The following is an 18,202-nucleotide window of genomic DNA, read 5'->3' on the forward strand; positions in this document are numbered from 1 at the left end:
GCTTGCCGTGATGCTCGATGCACCTGTCTGGTGAGGGCTAGGTATGCCCTTGAATCCCAGGACCCGGACAGCCAGCTCCCTTTGCATTCTCGTCCACTTTGCTTCCTTTCGCTCTGGTTTTCCATTTCTTATGAGTAACTGGGGCAGCGAGACGGGGTGAGGGTAGGAGGGGATATGGAGAGAAGGGCGGGGAAGGGGTCCGGAGGGGAGGGGCATCGGAGTGCTGTCACCGAGTGTCGTGCTGCCCTCCCCGCCCCTCTGCTGGGGAGGTGGGAGCTCAGCGGAGCGCGCGGCAGCGTGCCGGGCGCGTGGGGACGCGGGAGGGCGGGATTCACGGGGAGCCGCGCCGCACACGGAGCACGCCGGCCACTGGAGCTGGGCACCAGCCGGGAGAACAGAGCCCTCAGCCGGTCGTCGTCCACCCCCGTGAGCCGGGCGCCTGCCCAGGCACAGCCATCCGGCCATGGAGCCCTCGCACAAAGACCCCGAGACGGCGGCTGCAGCGGCGGCGGTGGCGGCGGCGGACCCCCGGGGAGCGTCCTCGTCCAGCGGGGTGGTGGTGCAGGTCCGCGAAAAGAAGGGCCCCCTGCGAGCCGCCATCCCTTACATGCCCTTTCCCGTGGCCGTCATCTGCCTCTTCCTCAACACTTTCGTGCCGGGACTGGGTAAGACACTGTCATCGCGACCCCGGGCGACACGACCCTGTCGTGGGTGGGAGCCCATGGAAGGTGGGTGTAGAGGGAGACCTTCGGTGGTGGTGGTGGTGGGGCGCCCAGCAGCGGCAAGATCAGTGCCTGCCTCGCGCCCCTGAGCAGGTGGCAGAGCTCATGGAGTGGTCGTCCCTGAAGGGAGCTGCCACGCGGGGGTCTGGGTCTGCAGGTGAGATAGCCCGACCCGGAAGAGCTGGAAACTTTGCGGGGCACGTCGGGGCCGGCGGGCGGCGTTTGGGACGGCTCTCTCAGCCGGGGCTAGGCTCTCTCAGCCAGGCATTGGGAGTCCGCTGCTTTTCCCCGTCGCGCACATCTTTTGGTGAGCCCTGTTTTGCCGAGGGGAGTGGGATGAAAGCGGGGCGAGCTCCGGTATCGCGGTGGTGGTGACCAGGCTCCCAGGCGTCCTGAGAAATGGGCTGCACGGGGAAGCGGCGACGCCCCATAGTCTTCCCTTCGGGCGCCAGGAGCGGACCGAGGCGGGGTGCGCTCTTTGGCCAGCCTCCTCCACTTGGTCGCCTGGCGCCCGTGCCTCTGCAGGGCGCCGAGGACCTCAGCTGTTTGGCTACACGTGACCCCACAGACAGTGGCGCGGGCGCCGTTGTAATTTCAGTGTCGGGCTCTGGCTGCCAGGAGGGGTCCTGGGGGTTGAAAACAAGTCTGTGGTAGAGATGGTGCCTAAAAACTGGGAGGGAATGCGGAGTTCTTCCCCCTCCCACCACCGGACTCCTGACCACAGTTCCGCCCCCTCCCCTGCAGCCCACCTGTTTGCCACCCGCCGAGGAGGCGTTGGCGGCTGCCCCCTGCAGAAGCTGGCAAGCAGGCAGGCACCCCTGTGCCTTCTCGGGGAGAAAGCCTGCGCCTGCTGAGGAGCTGATTGCCAGCGTGTGGCTTAAGTTCCCAGGAACAGAGGTCAGCTGGAAGTGGCTTAGCGGTCCCACTATGGCCTTTCTCACGACCCTGCTCTGAGCCAGCCTTTGCGGAGGCCTCTACTGCTGCCGTGCAGGGTACAGCTAAGGCTGCTGCCTCCCACGCGGGACCTGAGCCTCCTCTCTGCTAGCTGCACTTTCTACCCCCGGACGCTGCGGTGGCCAGAGAGCTTCTCCTCTGCCGCGTATTCCAGTTAGGCGGTCCTGCTATTAGCACTGCCTCCAACAGCCCACCCTGCTACCCACACTCACTTTCCTCCTCCCTGTTGGTGGCATCAGATCTGCTCTGCACCCTGAGACCTGCCAGGATGCAAGCTGATGTGGATTTGGTTGTGTCCAAAATTTCCACCTGCTGGAGTGAAAAAGAGATTGCTAGCCACATCTCTTGAAGGATGTGAAGATCATGAGGCTGGATGGGTCTTGATTTCATATTTTTTCTTTTCTGAAGTGTGGAAGTAAATGCCACCCTATGATCTTCTGAGAAAATAGATTCACGGGTGTCAGGTGGAAGGGGTTGTACCAGTGCTGCTGCTGCTGCTGCTGCTGGGTTACTCCTGTGGGACAGACACCTTCTGTCCACAGAGCACCTGTGCTTGTCCTCCTGGGTCACACCTCATTGGGCTGCAGGGCAGGACGGATCCCTGCCCTTTTGTGTTCTCCCCCTCCCTCCCTCACCCACCAGGGGGACCCAGCTTTGCTGCCCGCTTCACTATTCCCATAGATCAGAATCCTCTGGGATTTTTGTAACAAGCAAATGACAACAAAAAGCTTTCTAAGAAACCAGGAGCAAGAGAAAAATAAGCAAACTGCAAGAGCCATGAAACAGGTGAGCCGTGGGTGTACAGACTCCGGATTTTTTTTTCCATTGACCTACTGCAGGTGTAGTTCTCATTTTGTTTTGGCTGCTGCTGTGCACCATGCTGGCTGCCCCAGCTCTTGCTCCTCCTCTTGTAGTGTGTGTGTGTCACCTGTAGGTCAGGAACACATCCTCACCAAATTGCTGGGGGCAGAAAATAGGATGGTTCATGTGCAGCTCCCCCCCCCCCCCCCGGAAACCCTGCAGAGACAGTGGTTCTGGCCTGCTCTTTGTTCTTCTGCAGGGCTGAGCAGGGACCCATTTCCTGAGTGAGGGTGGGTAGCTGCAGCAGTGGCCCCCACGGACACTTGTGGATCTGCCCTGTACGATGACCTGTGACTCTCTACTTGGCTCTCTACCTGCAGTGCTTTGGGACCCACTTCTCAGCTCAGGTGAAACTTTACCAGCGTGTTCGGGTTCCCTTGTCTCCTCCCACCCCTACCCTGGTGAGGGGCCTGGAGGGCTGTAGCTCTTAGAAACTCTTCTCTTGGCCCACACTCACCTTCCAAGTCCTCCCAGCTTGTCAGAAGCTCCTGTGACAACTGAACATCCATGCTGACTTTCTTACTGGGCTGAAATGTAGCTGCTTTCAGTTCATTCACTCATTCACTCGGTTGATGCAGGCACCCACCAGATGCCTGCCCCCAAGGATGATAGGATGAACAAACCAGTCAGGATGTCTTAGCTGCAAATTGATGCCAGCTCTGGGTCTGATGAACACAGTAACAGGGGGAAGGAACACTGTTGTGGCAGCAGCTGATCCTTCTTTGGGGGTGGGTGGGGATCTGAGAAAGCCTCCCCAGAGAGAGTAGTGCTAGGTTAGACTCTGCAGAGAAAAATCCATCACATGGCTTGGAGCACATATCATCATTCTAGTCTCTAGAAGCTGCTCTGAGCAGTGCTCAAACATTTTCTTTTTTGTTCCTGGAAACTTCCTTCCCTGTATGTGCTCCTCTTGTTTGTAAATTAGGTGAGATAGTAGGCATTGGGCTGAAGGAAGGTTTGTGTTTCCTTCTGATATAAGTGGATCAGGTCCAGGTCAGATCCATCTTGTCTTACTGGTTCTATCATGGAGAAACTCAGTCCTAAAACTCCCGTTTGGCTTAGCCGGCAGAACTGCCAACTGCAACACCCCACCGGTTTGTCCTAGCTGTTCTACTTCCCATCCAGCTCCCTGCTAATACATCTGGGAAAGCAGCAAACAGTCCAGGTCCTTGGGCTCCTGTATACACAGGGAGACCTGGAAGAGGCTCCAGGCTCCTGGCTTCAACCTGGGCCAGTCCTGGCTGATGAGGCCGTCTGGGGAGTGAACCAAAAGAGGGAATCTTCTCTCTGTTTCTCCCACTCTCTGTAACTCTTTCAAATAAGTAAACGCATCTTTGAAAGACAAGCAACAAACTCCCAGGGCCTTCTTCCTTCAAGCCACAGTGTGTTCAGGATGATACTATAAGAGGGATGCTTCCTCTGCTGGAAGGGGTTGGCAAGGATGGGGGATTTATACTTATGCTGGCTCCTTCTGGGAATAAGGAGCAACAATTTTTAAATGCATGTTGGAGAAGAGTCATCCCCAGTCCTCTTCCATGCAACTCTGTTCATCCAGATGGTTGCTGGCACCTTCGTGTTCTGACAAGCACGGCATTTGTCTGTATTTACACAACTGTTCTTACATGAGGCGAAAGTTAACGGTTATGCCCCAAAATGGCCAAAGTGTCTGTGTGCTGGTCAGGGGTTTAATTATACTTTCAAATATAAAAGTTATATCTCTCTGGATCTGGAGAGACAAAAATGTTGATGTCTCAAATGGTGCCAGGGAAAGTGAGAGAGATGAGAACTTCCTTTGACCATGAACCACTCCATCATACTAATGCTGGTCATTAATCTACTGTTGAGCATGACGTAAATATTCAATCCGCCCCTGACAGAATGCCTGTTCTTACACCACTTGAGCCTTATTCCCCCGCAGCACCACAGGGTTTCTCAGCCTCTCTTTCCCCTACCTCCAAGGTTCAAACTGGAATTAATCACACCTCAACATCTTTTACATTGTTGACTTTGGTTATTGTTTTGAAAGTTGACTCTATATACAGATAGGTTGCAAAGTCTGTGAGAGAAACAATTGTTTAGAATTTCTCCTTGAAGTAACATGTTTTAAATAAACACATATTGACTAAAATTTTGCTGCTTCTTTTTTTAAAACAAGATTTATTTACTTATATTGAAAAGGTAGGTTCACAACCCAGCAATTGAAACCACCAGCTGATTGGGGTGATGGACTGTGCCAGGCCCTGTGCTTGCTAGAACATACAAGAATCTGGTCTGGGAATACCTCAAGGTTTCTTTGGAGATCTCCACAATCAAACTGCTGGACTCAGAACTCTAACCAAGAAAAGACAGAAGACAGAACAGGTCAATCATTCATCTCAGCTATATGTTGGCAGCGAAATATGGGGCAAACGGAGACTTTATGATGGACCATATCAATCAGTGGACGACCTCATCGAGTGAAACTGGCAGCGATTCATAACTGGAGAACTATTAAAACCACTTGAACAAATATCTCAGAGCATGCCCCACATCCGGGACTTGGGGTGGGTGGGAAACCGGGTGAGGCTTCTCCCTCAATATCCCCCTTTACCTCAGATACATGATGGAAACAATATGGACATAACAGTATTACCCACTTCCCTATACCCCCTGAACTTTTTTTTTAAACCATAATTAACTATGTAAAAATTGTCAACAACAATACAATAAAATAAATTTAAAAATTTAAAAAAAAAGAAAAGAAAAGGTAGGTTCAGAGAAGGAGAGACAGAGAGAAAGATATTCCATCTGCTGGTTCACTCCCCAAAAGACCACAGAGCTGATCTGAAACTAGGAGCTAGGAGCCTCCTCTGGAGCTCCCACGTGGGTGCAGGGTCCCAAGGCTTTGGGCCGTCCTCGACTGCTTTCCCAGGCCACAAGCAGGGAGCTGGATGGGAAGTGGAGCAGCTGGGGCGTGAACTACCACTCATATGGGATGCTGGCACTTGCAGGAAGAGGATTGGCCAATTCAGCCAATCAGAACTGTATTTCTGAAATAGGCATTAAAGATGATCTAGTCCTATGCATGCATTTTATATGTAAGTGAGATAGGCCTTAAGATGTAAGAACCAAGGGGATTTCCATTCTACTCAACCTTCAAAGCATTTTTTGTTTTGTTTTGTTAAGATCTTCCGTTCGCTGATTCACTCCCCAAGCGGCTGCAATGGCTGGAACTGAGTCAATCCAAAGCCAGGAACCAGGAGCTTCTTCCAGGTCTCCCACATGGGTTCAGGGTCCTAAAGCTTTGGGTTGTCCTCAACTGCTTTCCCAGGCCACAAGCAGGGAGCTGGATGGGGAGCGGGGCTGCTGGGACAAACTGGCGCCCATATGGGATACCGGGCATGCAAGGCGAGGACTTTAGCCACTATGCTATTGTGCTGGGCCCACCTTCAAAGCATTTTAAAAATGTTATTTATTTGAAGAGAGACAGAGATTGAGGGCTTTACTCCCCTGGTTCACTCCCTAATGCCTGCAATACTTGTGGCTGTGCTAGGGCCAAAGTCAGGAAGTGGGAACTCGGTCTGGGACTCCTACATAGGTGGCAAGAGCCCAGCTCCTTGCATCACTCCCTGCCTCCAGCATCTGCATTAGCAAGAGACTGGAACCAGGGATTGGAGCGAGGTGCTCTAATGTGAGACACTAGCATCCTAACTAATGTCTTTCTGGATAGGCCAAGCATTCACCCTTCAAATTTTTAAGGAAGCTACTTGAAGATGCATTTCAGCAAGGTTAAGGAGTAGACCAAGAAATAATATGACATTCAGCAAGGAATCCTCCTGTTCAGGACACCCAGAATAAAATTGTTTAGCAGACTTGGAGGGTGGACAGTCCTCACTGAAGTGGGAGGACAGAGAAGATCCCAATCCATACAGTGGTGAAGGAGTGTGGTTGGGACACTGCAGAAAATTAAGAAAACCAGCCAGGTTGTACTTTGGCTTAACTGGCTAATCCTCCACCTCCAAACGCCACATTTCATATGGGCACTGCTTTATGTCACAGCTGCTTTATTTCCAATCCAGCTTCCTGCTTGTGACCTGGAAAGGCAGTAGAGGATGGCCCAAAGCCTTGGGACCCTGCACTTGTGTGGGAGACATGGAGATGTCTCTCAGCTCCTGGCTTCAGATCAACTCAGGTCCATTGGAGTGATGAGTCAGCAGATAGAAGATTTTTTTTTTTTAAACAGATCTTTTTCTCTGTCTCTCTCTCTCTGTAAATTGGCCTTTCCAATTAAAAAAAATCTTTAAAAAAAGGCAGGAAAAAACAGAAGGCAATGAAGAATTACAGTGAAGACAAAAACTCACACAAAAGCATTAAGATGCCAAGGTGAGACTACCTGTTCAGTGATGTTAGCAAATCGGCAGTCTTCAAGACAGAATAGGAAGATCCACTAAATGGAATGAGAAACAATTTGGAGGATATCAGGTGATAGATACAGTATAGAAGATATGTTTCTTCTACTGAGAAGAAAGAAGAGAGTTTGTCAGAAACTTCAAGAAAATCAAAACATTTTTTTCATAAAAGGTGTTGCATAAATATTTAGGAAACCATCCAAAAGTGGCTTGCTTCTGAGCAGTGGAATGAAATCAAGTCTTTCTCAAGTGTGTCAAGCCTGTGTTATGGGGATGGTGATGTTACAAGGCAGGTCTTTGACTCTGCTGTGTAGAATGTTTGCTTGGTCATAGTAATGTAAGTGCTGCTCAGTCATTTTCAGCTTTGAAAACCAGCAATAAAGCACTGAAAGTCTGAAGGATTGTCTACCTTAAAGGTGTAAAATGAAAAATACAGGTTGCAGAAGTTGGAGACTAGAAGCAGAGAGAAAGGGATTGCATGTCCCTGCCCGGTGCCATACGGCTGACCTGCCTCTTGTGGGTGGATATTACTTCCTCCCTTTTCCACTGACCCCTGGCTTGGCCATGCGACTTACTGTGTCCAATGGAGTATGAATGCAAGTGGCTGAGTAGACACTGTTAGAGGCGTTGTGGGGTCCCCCACCTCACAAGAATGCACTCCTTGACCCCAGTTTTTTTGTTTATTTGTTTGTTTCCACCTCTTCCCACTGTTTTGGTGATGTTGGCCAGGCTCTGGGCTTTAAGTTGCATTCTAATGATGATAACTCCCCAATTCGAATTCCTGCTGTTCTACCTGCTGTCCAAAGAGGACATCATTAGATGCAGGACATGGCATGTCTTGGGAATGAGAAAGAAGCCTGAGTTGCTAAGACTCAGGTGTTAGCACTGTCATTATGTCTCAGTGTTACATGCAAAAGCTGAATAACACACAGTGGATGGGGTAGAGGTGTGGTTACTGCAGGCGACCAGGAAATGCTACATAGGCGATAGACTAAGAAATAAAGGGTACCAAGGTGAACAACAGATAAACTGAAGGAGTGCTGTGTCAGAGCAATGGGACAGTAGCATATGCTGGGTGAACATTGGAATAAAATGGAAAGGAGATGATAGGTGGCATTAGCACCCAACCCTCATGTGACCCAACAGGAAGGTGATAAATAATGCCCAAGGTAGAGAAGACATGAAACAGAAGTATCAGCATACTCTTTGAAGATCAGAAACACATTAGAAGAATTTCCACCCCTTCTAGCAGTGCCCATTTTTCTCTGTCTAGTGTCTCCTGCCTAACAGGCCATGTACATGCTGGGATTGTCCCCCATCTTTTCAGCTCAGGGTCTCTTGGTCCTGTATCCTCATCAGTCTGCTGCCAGTTTCTTCACTCCTCATCAGAGGTGTCTGTATTGTTCCCTGTGGCCCACTGTCTTGTTTTCTCATGAATCCATTCTAATCAGGCTTTTGCCTCCATGGTCCACCTAAACTGTGCTTGTCACACACATATCCTTCAATTGGCTGAATCTATTGTGGTCAGCTCTCTGCTTTTCACCCAGGATCTCTCACCAGTGTTGGATGCTGTTGCTCGCTCTCTTTGAGATGTTTTCTTCACTTGCTGCTGGAATACCACTTGCTACTTTTTTTCTTTCCTTTAGAAAAAAGTTATTATTATCATTATTATAGAGAGGCAGAAGGAGAGAAACAGATACAGCTTCTTTTGATTGACTTACTCCCACAATGGCCACATCAGCCAGAACTAGGCTTGGCTGAAGCCAGAAGCCAGGATCTCCATCCAAATCTCTCACATGCTGGCAAGAGCATTGCTTCTTGAGCCAACACTGGGTGCATAATAGCGGAGAGCTGGAGTTGCAGGCAGTGTGACTTTAACCCAAGTACCCTTATGTGGTCTGAGGATGTCTTAAGCGGTGTTTTAACTGTTAGCTCAAATGCCCATCCATTTTCTGGTTTCCTTCATACCTCATGGGTTTTTTTTTTCCTGACTTGCTTTACTGCTATCAGCCACTTCTAACATTGACAGCCCCCAGGCACTTGCCCTTCTTGACCTTGACCTTCTCTCTTTTGCCTATACCCACTTCCTTGCTGATCTCACCCACTGTTTGGGCTTTAGATGGCATCTGTGTGATGGTGACTCCAAGATTCCGATCCCAACTCAGAACCCTGCCTTGAATTCCAGCATCTCATATCCATCTGCCTTCTCAACATCTCCCGTTGGGGACCACAGAGCATCCTGGATGTAACATGTCCAAACTCAAATGCCTGGTTTTCTCTCATCCTTTCCCACCTCAATAAATGGCTTCGTTTTAGATACTCAGGCCCAGAACCTGGGCTCATTCTTGACCCCTCCTTTTCTCACTCTCATGCCCAATCTGAGATACTCTTGGCTCTTCTTTCAGAATCTATTCTGTTTCTGACCAACTCTTACTATTTCTGGTCCAAACCTTCACCTTCCTCCTGAGTTCCTTCTTAAAGGGTCTGCTCCCTTTTGCTTGTCCTCAGTGGCAACCACAGTGATCCCTTGAAACATGAGTGTGTCAAACTATGCCACTTTTTTGGGCTCAGAGCTCACTGATGACTCCCATGTGACAGGTTCTTTTATGACCCATAAGGCCTGTACCAGAAATTTTCAATAGACATTTGAGTCACATATGGAATTTGGAATTTTTCTAGTGCTCATAGAAATAAAAATAATAGGTGATATTAATCTTATTAGCCTATTTCATCTCACCAAGTGTGTCTGAAGCATTATCATTTCAGCATGTCATCAATATGAAAATTATTAATGAGACACTTTGTATGTATCTCTCATGCACTAAGTTTTTTCCAAGTCTGGTGTGTATTTTGCACTCACAGAACGTCTCAATGTGGACCTTCCCCATTGCAAGTGGATGTATCACTTAACAACATCCTTCCGAGAGGTAGCCAGCAGGGCCAAGAGTGGCTGAAGTTGGATAGCAGGTGGCACTGGGCTTCAGTCGAGTCTAGAGAAGGAACCTGGCAGAGGAAGCTGGCTTCCCTGCATTCTCCTCTTTGGATGTCTACTATGCTCCTATTGTGTGGGGGGCTGTGCCTGGCACTGGGGTACAAAGCCAGGGAGGCACCAATGTGCCCTCAAGTTGCTGACAGTTGAACAGGCAGACAGTAGAAAAGGTAGAGAAGGGTGCTTTCATGGAAGAGGGAGGGGATGCCCATTGAAGCCAGGTGGCAGCCATGAGGAGTGGCTTTCCTGATAAACCTGCAGACTTGGGAAGGGAGCAACAGCCTGAACAGAGGGACCTGGAGGGCACTGAACTAGCATTTCAAGTTCAATGTCAGATTCATAATGCCACGAATGGTAGTGAACTCAAAGGCAACAGACTTCAAAGCTCATTCTAGTTCCTTAGCACCTCGTGGGTTGTTTCCTGGTTTCCTTGACTCCTCTTAGCAACCTCTAAACTCTGGAGTTGAACTTAGAACCTTAGCCTCACATCACTTAGTTTCTCCATCTGTAAGAATCACCACACATGGCCACCTTTCTCAGCCTCTGGATCTCCTTGGCTTGTAAAGCAGAGAGTTGTGTATTCCTGTGGGTTGGACCTCTCACAGGAGACATGCTGGGACCAAACACGCATTCTCTAGGGTGGGGTTTAACACACTGAGTAGAATCTTTCTCCACCATGCTACCACCTGCTCCAGGGCAGATCTCTGAGGCTAACTTCAGTTTGGTGAAAAGTTATGAGAACCTCAGAGTGGAGTGGGTGTACATGCACCTATGTTCACACATATGCACCTTGTATGCAAACACACACACACACGCACAACCCCATAGGCTTCATCTGTAGCTTCTTTACTATAAAAGTTAGAAGACAGTTCTCAGGTCTCTGTTTGCAAATCCCAGCCTTGTATATGCAGAAAAACCATTGAATGATTGGTTCACAATAGCTCTGAGGCCCATGCTTGGTGGCTGGTACCAAGGGGGAGGTGCTGTGGGCTGGTGGGTCTTCAGTGTGTGAATTTCCCAGTGAGAAGTGCTGGCCATGCTGGCTTCATGCTCTTGAAGTCATGTTGAGTAGGAACACTTACTTGCTGTAAGCTGAGGCATTGGGGAGGTAAAAATACTCCAATCTTGTGGCTCATTTCCTCTATGAAAGGCCTTAAATTGGCATGGAAAAGGTCATTTTTCTTGAAAGGGATACAATGACATGAGATGAGAGCTGGTCCTTGGACTGGGAAAATGTGGGCACCATGGCCAGAGTCCTCTGTTGAGCTCAGTTCCTGGGTAATTGAACCCGGAGGCTGAGAGTGATCGGAGCTCGGAGATGGCAGGCTGTGCTGATCTTCAACAGGGTGATGGGACAATCTTCCAGCCCCTCTTCTCACCATGCCTCACCCTGGCTCCAGGCCTCGGTGCCTGCTTCAGGCCTGGCTTATGGTACAGTGCTAATTCATGGACATGCGGGTGTTGACTAAGCTCTGTGGGTCTACGCACAGCCGTGCCATGCCCTGACCTGCCCAGGAACAGGGAATGCGACCTCAGCGCCTGCTCGTCCTCAGGTTCCAGCTCTTCTCAGAGCAATTTGATGGAGGCTTGTTCCTACACCCACCCTGCCTCCCGGAGATTCGAGCCTGCGGGTTTGAGTATGTTCTGCCCTTGTGCCCCCTTCCCTGGCCCTGCCTCAGCCCCACACTGCGGGCCGCTTATTTGGCAAACCGCAGATGCTTCACTGGACAAGGACACCTTAGCGCAGGCACTTCCCGAGGGCGTGGCTGTCGTAGGCCCTTTCTGACCCTGGTTTCAGGCCTCTGACGGAGGCCTTTCTGAAACAGGTTTTGGGGCGCCAGGAAGCAGCGTTTGGGAGAGTTTTGTGGTTTATTTTCCGGTTTGCTTTCCCAAGAAGCATCTCCTCAAGCAGAAACACTCTCCATGAAGTTGGACTCACCTGGCCCGGTGATGGAAGGTAGGAGGTGGGCTGTGTTTGCAGCTGTGAGCTGCCCTCAGGGAGGGAGGCCTGAGCATTGCATTGCATTGGTTTCTGCTGAGCTACAGGCTGGAGCACCGCAGCCATTCAGGTGCAAATGGGTCTGAGGGAACTCCTTGCCCCTTCCTGTTCAGTGGAATTTTGATGGGGACAGAGGAGGCCTGGCCCTTTATGTGGCTGCCCTCTATCCTGAGCCTTCAGGAGCCCCTCCATGTCCACTGAACCAAGTTCGTGTCCCCCAGTGAAGCACGAACTTCATTCACTGTCACCCAACGTGTCTAGTCCCTCTTGGATGGGGGGCCTGAGTACCTTCCCCTCTGTTACTGCCCAACTCCCATCCAGTCCACAAGGCAGCTTACCTGGCATGCTCTCGTCTACATGTCTTTTATTTATTTATTTATTTCTAAAAGATATATTTATTTATTTAAAGAGCCACAACGAAGGGTAGAGAGAGAGAGAGAGAGAGAGAGAGAGAAATCTTTCATGCACTGGTTCACTCCCCATATGGCTGCAATGATTAAAGCTGGGCCAGGCTAAAGCCAGCAGTCAGGAGCTTCCTCTGGGTCTGCTACATGGGTGTAGGGGCCCCGACACTTGAGCCATATTCTGTTCCTTTCCCAGACCATTAACAAGGAGATGGATTGGAAGTGGAGCAGCCAAGACTTGAATCAGTATCTGTATGTATGGGATACCAGTGTAGCAGACAGCTGCTTAATCCACTATACCACCACCCTGCCTCCTGGATGCTTTTCCTAATCACTCCAGGAAGGTGAACTTTTCCTTAGCAGCAGGCAGATCACGTCATTTAGAGAATCTCTCCTGTTCTCCCTGAAATTCCAGCTCTTGCTCTTATCTCAGCCCTGTGATGTGAAGTCACTTTTTTGAAGGCCAAGGCCATGCTTCTCTCATCTTGAGCCTCCCGTGGCTGTCCTCTCCAATTAGTGTTTCTGAAAGTGGGGATGCATCCGCATGTGAACTGTGGGTTGGAAAGGTGGAAGCAAGAGCATAACTTGGTGCCCTTACCCTAGTAGACGCTTGCCCATGGGACACAGGCTGTCATATCATTTCTCGAACCTCCCTAGCTCAGAGGGCAGGAGGAGGTCCCAGGGCTCCCAGTGGGTTGGGGTGGGGACAGCATGTGTGTAGGTGAGGTGTACCACTTGCACAGGGAAGGGACATGGAGTAGGGGGAGATGCTGGCTGCCCCATCACTGGGACAGATGGTGGCCCTGTGGGGCATTTATTGGAGCAGTTATGGTGTGAGCAAGAGGAGCAGGGCCAAGTTCCCTAATTACCTCGCATCCTTTGAAGTTATTTAGGGAACAATGGATGAGTGAGTGTGAGGGGAGTGGGAGAGGTGCTGGATCTTAGCAACTTTCATTAGGGTTGGATTGGGCAGTAACCAGACTGACCAGGAGAGTGGTATTCTTTCAGAATGTTTATACCTTGCAGAGGAGGGAAAGATGAGAGAGTGGGGAGGCCAGGGGTGTCTTGGCAGGATGAGCAGAATTGCCATCTCCTGGGCCTGAGGAGAATGGTGTCAGATGGCAGATCCCAGTCACACAGGCCCCTCCTGAGGATTCCATTAATGCTGAGTGTCCACAATGATCAAATCATGTGACAGAGAGGAGCTGGCGGGAGGGGAAAGGAGTGGGTTGGGCATTAGGGGTGACTGCTTCCGGAGTCTTTCTGAAGTTGGTGAAAATGTTCTAAAATGGGTTGTGATTGGTGCACAACTGTGACTATAGGCACCAACTGTGTAATGGGTACATTTTATGGTATATGAATTCTATGTCAATGAAAGTATTTTTAAAAATTCATGTCACCAGTAATTCAGAAAGACATTGGATGCCTCCTGGTGTGATACCCTAAGAGGGACGTGATGACACTTCCGCAGTACGCTGGCCAGGAGTGCATCAGCTCAATCTATTCATGCGGAAGTATTAGACAAGCCCAAAGCAAAGGACGTTGTCCAAATCACCCAGCCTATTCTTCAAAAATATCAGTACTGAAAGATGAAAGAGGGTGAAGACCATGGCAGCTCTATGGAAAGCATGATCTTGGATTGGATCTTGTACTGGAGGAAGCAAGAACACCCATGTCAAGTTATGGAGACAACGGACAGAACTGGAGTAGGAGCTGTAGGTGAGAGAAAAATATTTCATCAGTGTAAAGCTTTCTAAGTGTGATAACTGCCCTAAGAACACCTAACAGGATAGCTTAGGTCTATGGAAACACACACTGAAGTTTGAGGCCGTGAAAGGCCTGGATGTAGACAACCCCAGTCACAAATGACTCAGGGAAAATGAAGGAACATTTAAAGACAGCAGAGCTGAGGTGGGGGAAGAGAGAATATGGGTTGACTCATGTAATAAAATGTTAGAAATTGGTCATCTTAGCTCAGACATTTGGTGTAGAACAGACTCCTTGGGACACCCCCATCCCATCTCAGAGTACTTGAGTTCAAATCCTGACTCTCCTCCTGATCTTGGGTCCTGCTACAGTGTGCCTTGGAAGGCAGCAGGTGCTGGCCCATGGACTTGGGTCTCTGCCACCTACATGGGAGTTCCAGGCTCCTGGATTTGCCAACCTACCTCCAGTTTTTGTGGAAACCTGGAGAGTGAGTAAACTCATGGATGAAAGATCTGTCTGTCATAAACATTTTAACAAGAGTATTAACAAAAAGAAATAGGAAATCTGAGTAAAAAAATGTAGTTTTCTATATCATTCTTGCAACCTTTCTGACAGTTTGAAAGTGTTCTAAAATGACCTTATAATGAAACTTAATGAATGAATTAATTAAAATACATTTCTTAAAAGAAAGGAAAAGAACTAAAATAAATGACCTGACCAAAAGCCAACATACTCACAGTTCAGACAAAGTGATTGTGTCTCAAGCCCAACTACTATTCCCTAAGTAAGTCACTCCCTCAGCACCAAAGCTCTACCAACTCTCACTGATTAAGGGGCCATCCAGGGTCCCCAGGAAGAAAGTCATAGTATGAGGCAGCACTGCAAGATCAAGTTCCCCGAAGAGTTCTTCCCCAGGAATCCCTACCCTCAGGACATCCATGTGAAGTGTGTTTGCCAGGAGCCTGGGGCCAGGGCATGCAGCCATGGTTCCCCTTCAGTGGCTTGCTGGCTGGAACAGGTCTCCTTGGCTGCCTCCTTGGGGGCCCCTCAGGAATCCGCATACTTTAGCCAGAGCTGAAGCAGATCCCAAAGCCTCAGGGAGCTATTTTGGAGAGGCCTTCTTGTTCTTGATTGTTCCTCTTTTTTGACAGCTCAGAATCATTTACAGGCTGCAAAGAAGCCAATGGTAACCATCCACCAAAGGCTGCTCCCTGCCAGCAGGGCACAGGAGAGCTGCTCCCTGGCCTAGGCTGCTCTGGGGAATCGTGGGGGTTAAGGATTTGAGTGGAATCTTGCCGGGAGTGCCCCTGTGGCCTGACTCAGAAGGCAAAGAAGTAAACATAACCATCTTAGGCCCAAATAGCTGGGGTTCCAAGAAAGAAGGCAGCATAGATGGCGGGCCCTGATGCATCCTCGTCTAGTGTTCACAAGGGCCCAAAGGCTGGGAGGGGGTGGGGTGGGGCGTTGGGTCTGATGGACCAGAGCTTGATGCCGAGCCTGGCCTGGCCTGAGAAGACAGGCCACAGTGTTTGGGAACGGATTTGGGCTGCAAGGAAAGGCAGCCTGGATAGCCAAATTCTGGAAACATCTCCCCACATCTCCCCACTGTTTGACCCACTCTTGGGCAGCAACACTGCGTGGTTTTCCCTGCTAGCTTCTCATCTGAGTCCAAAGCAGCTACTGCTGCAGGATGTTTCAGACCTCCCTTGGCCTCTCCCCTGAGGACTTTGTGTCAGGCTGTAGGTTCTTGAGAAATGCATGACTAAGGCTCTCCTTGCAGGCAGATCCATAGAAGGGAGTAGCTGAGTGGTTCCCCGGACACCAGAGGATTGACACTCCCAGCAGTTGCTAGAGGACACAAACATTATTCCTAACACACACCTGGAGCTGGCATCATCAGCCTGCAGATAGCTCACATTGGAGATAGCTCACATTGACCTGGAGCAGGAAGAGAGGTTAGTGTAGGATGTGTGTTGCAACAAAGCAGCTATTCTTTTGAGTTGTTGGTCTACCTGTCACTCTCATTTTCTGTTTTCTAATTTCAGACCCAGGTGGGTTAGTTCTGTCTTGAATTACACCTTTTCTGTGTGTCTCGTCCTGGCAGGTGTCCCAGTGCAGAGCATGCAGGAGAATCTTGCCGTCCTTGCTGGCTGATAGCCAGCTGGGACCTGTGCATCTTTCTCAGGGAGAGTGTGTTCTGTGCCATACTCAGCTCTGGAAGCAAGGCCTTTCAGCCCAGCTCTGTCATGACAGTTGTGCTCTCTTGATGGTGCTTGCTGTGACTGTCTAGCTCCACCCCCATGCCCACTGGAAGCAGGAATGGTTATTGTTACAGCTTCCTTGTTTGTGCTGAGATCCATTAAGAAGCAAAATCCAGGCCACATGCACTAGGTGCCTCTATGTCAGGAAGAGAATGGAAACTGTGCTGCAGCAATGGGTGCTACAGGCGGGGAGCTGCCACCATTGCCTGACCCATCTCGAGCTGCATGATCTAAAAGAGTCTTGTCCTGGTACACATGGCCAGGGGAGGAGGCTGGAGGGTGGGCTGATTAACTTTCTCTCCTCTCCCTCCTCTCCATCCAGTCTTTTTTTTTTTTAATTTATTTATTTTTATTGGAAAGGCAGATATACAGAGAGGAGGAGAGACAGAGAGGAAGATCTTCTGTCCGATGGTTCACTCCCAAGTGGCCGCAATGGCTGGAGCTGAGCCAATCCGAAGCCAGGAGCCAGGAGCTCTTCCGGGTCTCCCACGAGGGTGCAGGGTCCCAAAGTTTTGGGCCGTCCTTGACTGCTTTCCCAGGTCACAAGCAGGGAGCTGGATGGGAAGCAGGGCCACCGGGATTAGAACCGGCACCCGTATGGGATCCCAGCACATGCAAGGCGAGGACTTCAACCACTATGCTATTGTGCTGTGCCCTCCATCCAGTCTTTACCCTCATCACATCTGCCCCGGACTGGAATAGGCTGGGCTCTCTGGCCTACATCTCTACCTCCTTGCCCTCTGCTTTCAGGTGTCTTGGTCAATGTGGAATCCTGACAAGGAGGGAAGCAAGGAAGAATGAGGTCAAACGTCACTTCCTGTCTAAGATCATGGCTTCTGTTCTGCAGCTCTTCCCACTACCCTCTCCAGACTCAGAGAGCACCCTGCTTCTCTTCCTTTCCTTCCCCTTCAGGTCCAGGAAAACTGGCAGCTTCTGGTTACTACTGGTTACTGTTGTCACAGGGGTGACAGCCTTTGATGCTTGCTGGGACCCCTCTTGCACAGCTCCCTGATGGACAGTGGGATCCTGAGTCATCATCCCCCCCTCTTCTTGCCTGGATCCTTTCCTGCAGAAGTCAAAATCCAGCACTGTCTTCCTCCTGGGAGCTGTGGCCTTCTGAACTGTGTGAGCACCCAGCTTCCAATGACTTGAGGTGCTCAGAAGGTGCCATGAGAGGGGTTGGAGGCGGGAGAGTGCAGAAGTGGCCAAGTGGGGCTGCTTCCCTGGCTCCTCTAGGGGGCAGTCCTGGCCCCTGGGGCTTGCTTGGAGGTATCTAGGCTGCCCCTCCTGCCCAGACCTCCTGCCTTCCCCCCACCCCCTACTTCACCCAGATTTATCCTTTTCCTTGTGCATCTGAAGCTCTCTTTGGGGAAGGTGCAACATCCGGCCCACCTGTTGTTGAACTTAGCTATCCCTCCTCACCCTTCCTGTGATGAGCAGAGGATGTGTACAGCCGACCACTCCTGGGGCCAGTGCGCTCTCCACCCCAGAGCACCTATAGCTGCTCTTTTGACTTTCTGGTTCCCTCTGTTCCTTGCCTGCAGAGACTGAGACCAGCTAGGGAATGAAATCATCGTGGCAGGGTTTGCTTTTCCTTCCTCCAGTGTTGGAATGCTTCAAGCCCTCAATGATGCCTGGTGATGAGAAGAGTCATCAAAATACGCCTAGTATGTTTTAAATCTTTACAAAAGATACCAAGTATTTGCGCATCAGTCACTTAAAAGGACCTCCTTTGATCGTCATGCCAATTACATTTCTCTAGAGCAAAGGGGTGCTTCTATGTCTGCTGTTTGCCGGTCCTGCGTGTTTGATTTGCAGGCAGGCCTCAGAAGAGCAGGTTTTTGAAGAGATTCAGCCAGGCTAAGTCGCAGCGGCAGAAGCTTATGCAACTGCTGCAAACCTATGAGTTAAAAATGG

At 50.1% G+C, this 18,202-nt stretch overlaps 1 protein-coding gene across 1 annotated transcript in view; it reads left to right on the plus strand.

Moving 5' to 3' along the window:
• Positions 1–296: 296 nt before the first annotated feature.
• The window catches only part of STUM (stum, mechanosensory transduction mediator homolog), a 47,027-nt gene continuing 29,121 nt past the window's right edge, over positions 297–18,202 (plus strand). Inside the window, exon 1 of the mRNA XM_058669268.1 lies at positions 297–665. Coding sequence (XP_058525251.1) covers positions 464–665 — 202 coding nt within the window. The 5' untranslated portion in view covers positions 297–463. The remainder of the gene's footprint in view (positions 666–18,202) is intronic.

This window comes from Ochotona princeps, chromosome 10, assembly GCF_030435755.1.
Source record: "Ochotona princeps isolate mOchPri1 chromosome 10, mOchPri1.hap1, whole genome shotgun sequence".
Taxonomy (NCBI): domain Eukaryota; kingdom Metazoa; phylum Chordata; class Mammalia; order Lagomorpha; family Ochotonidae; genus Ochotona; species Ochotona princeps.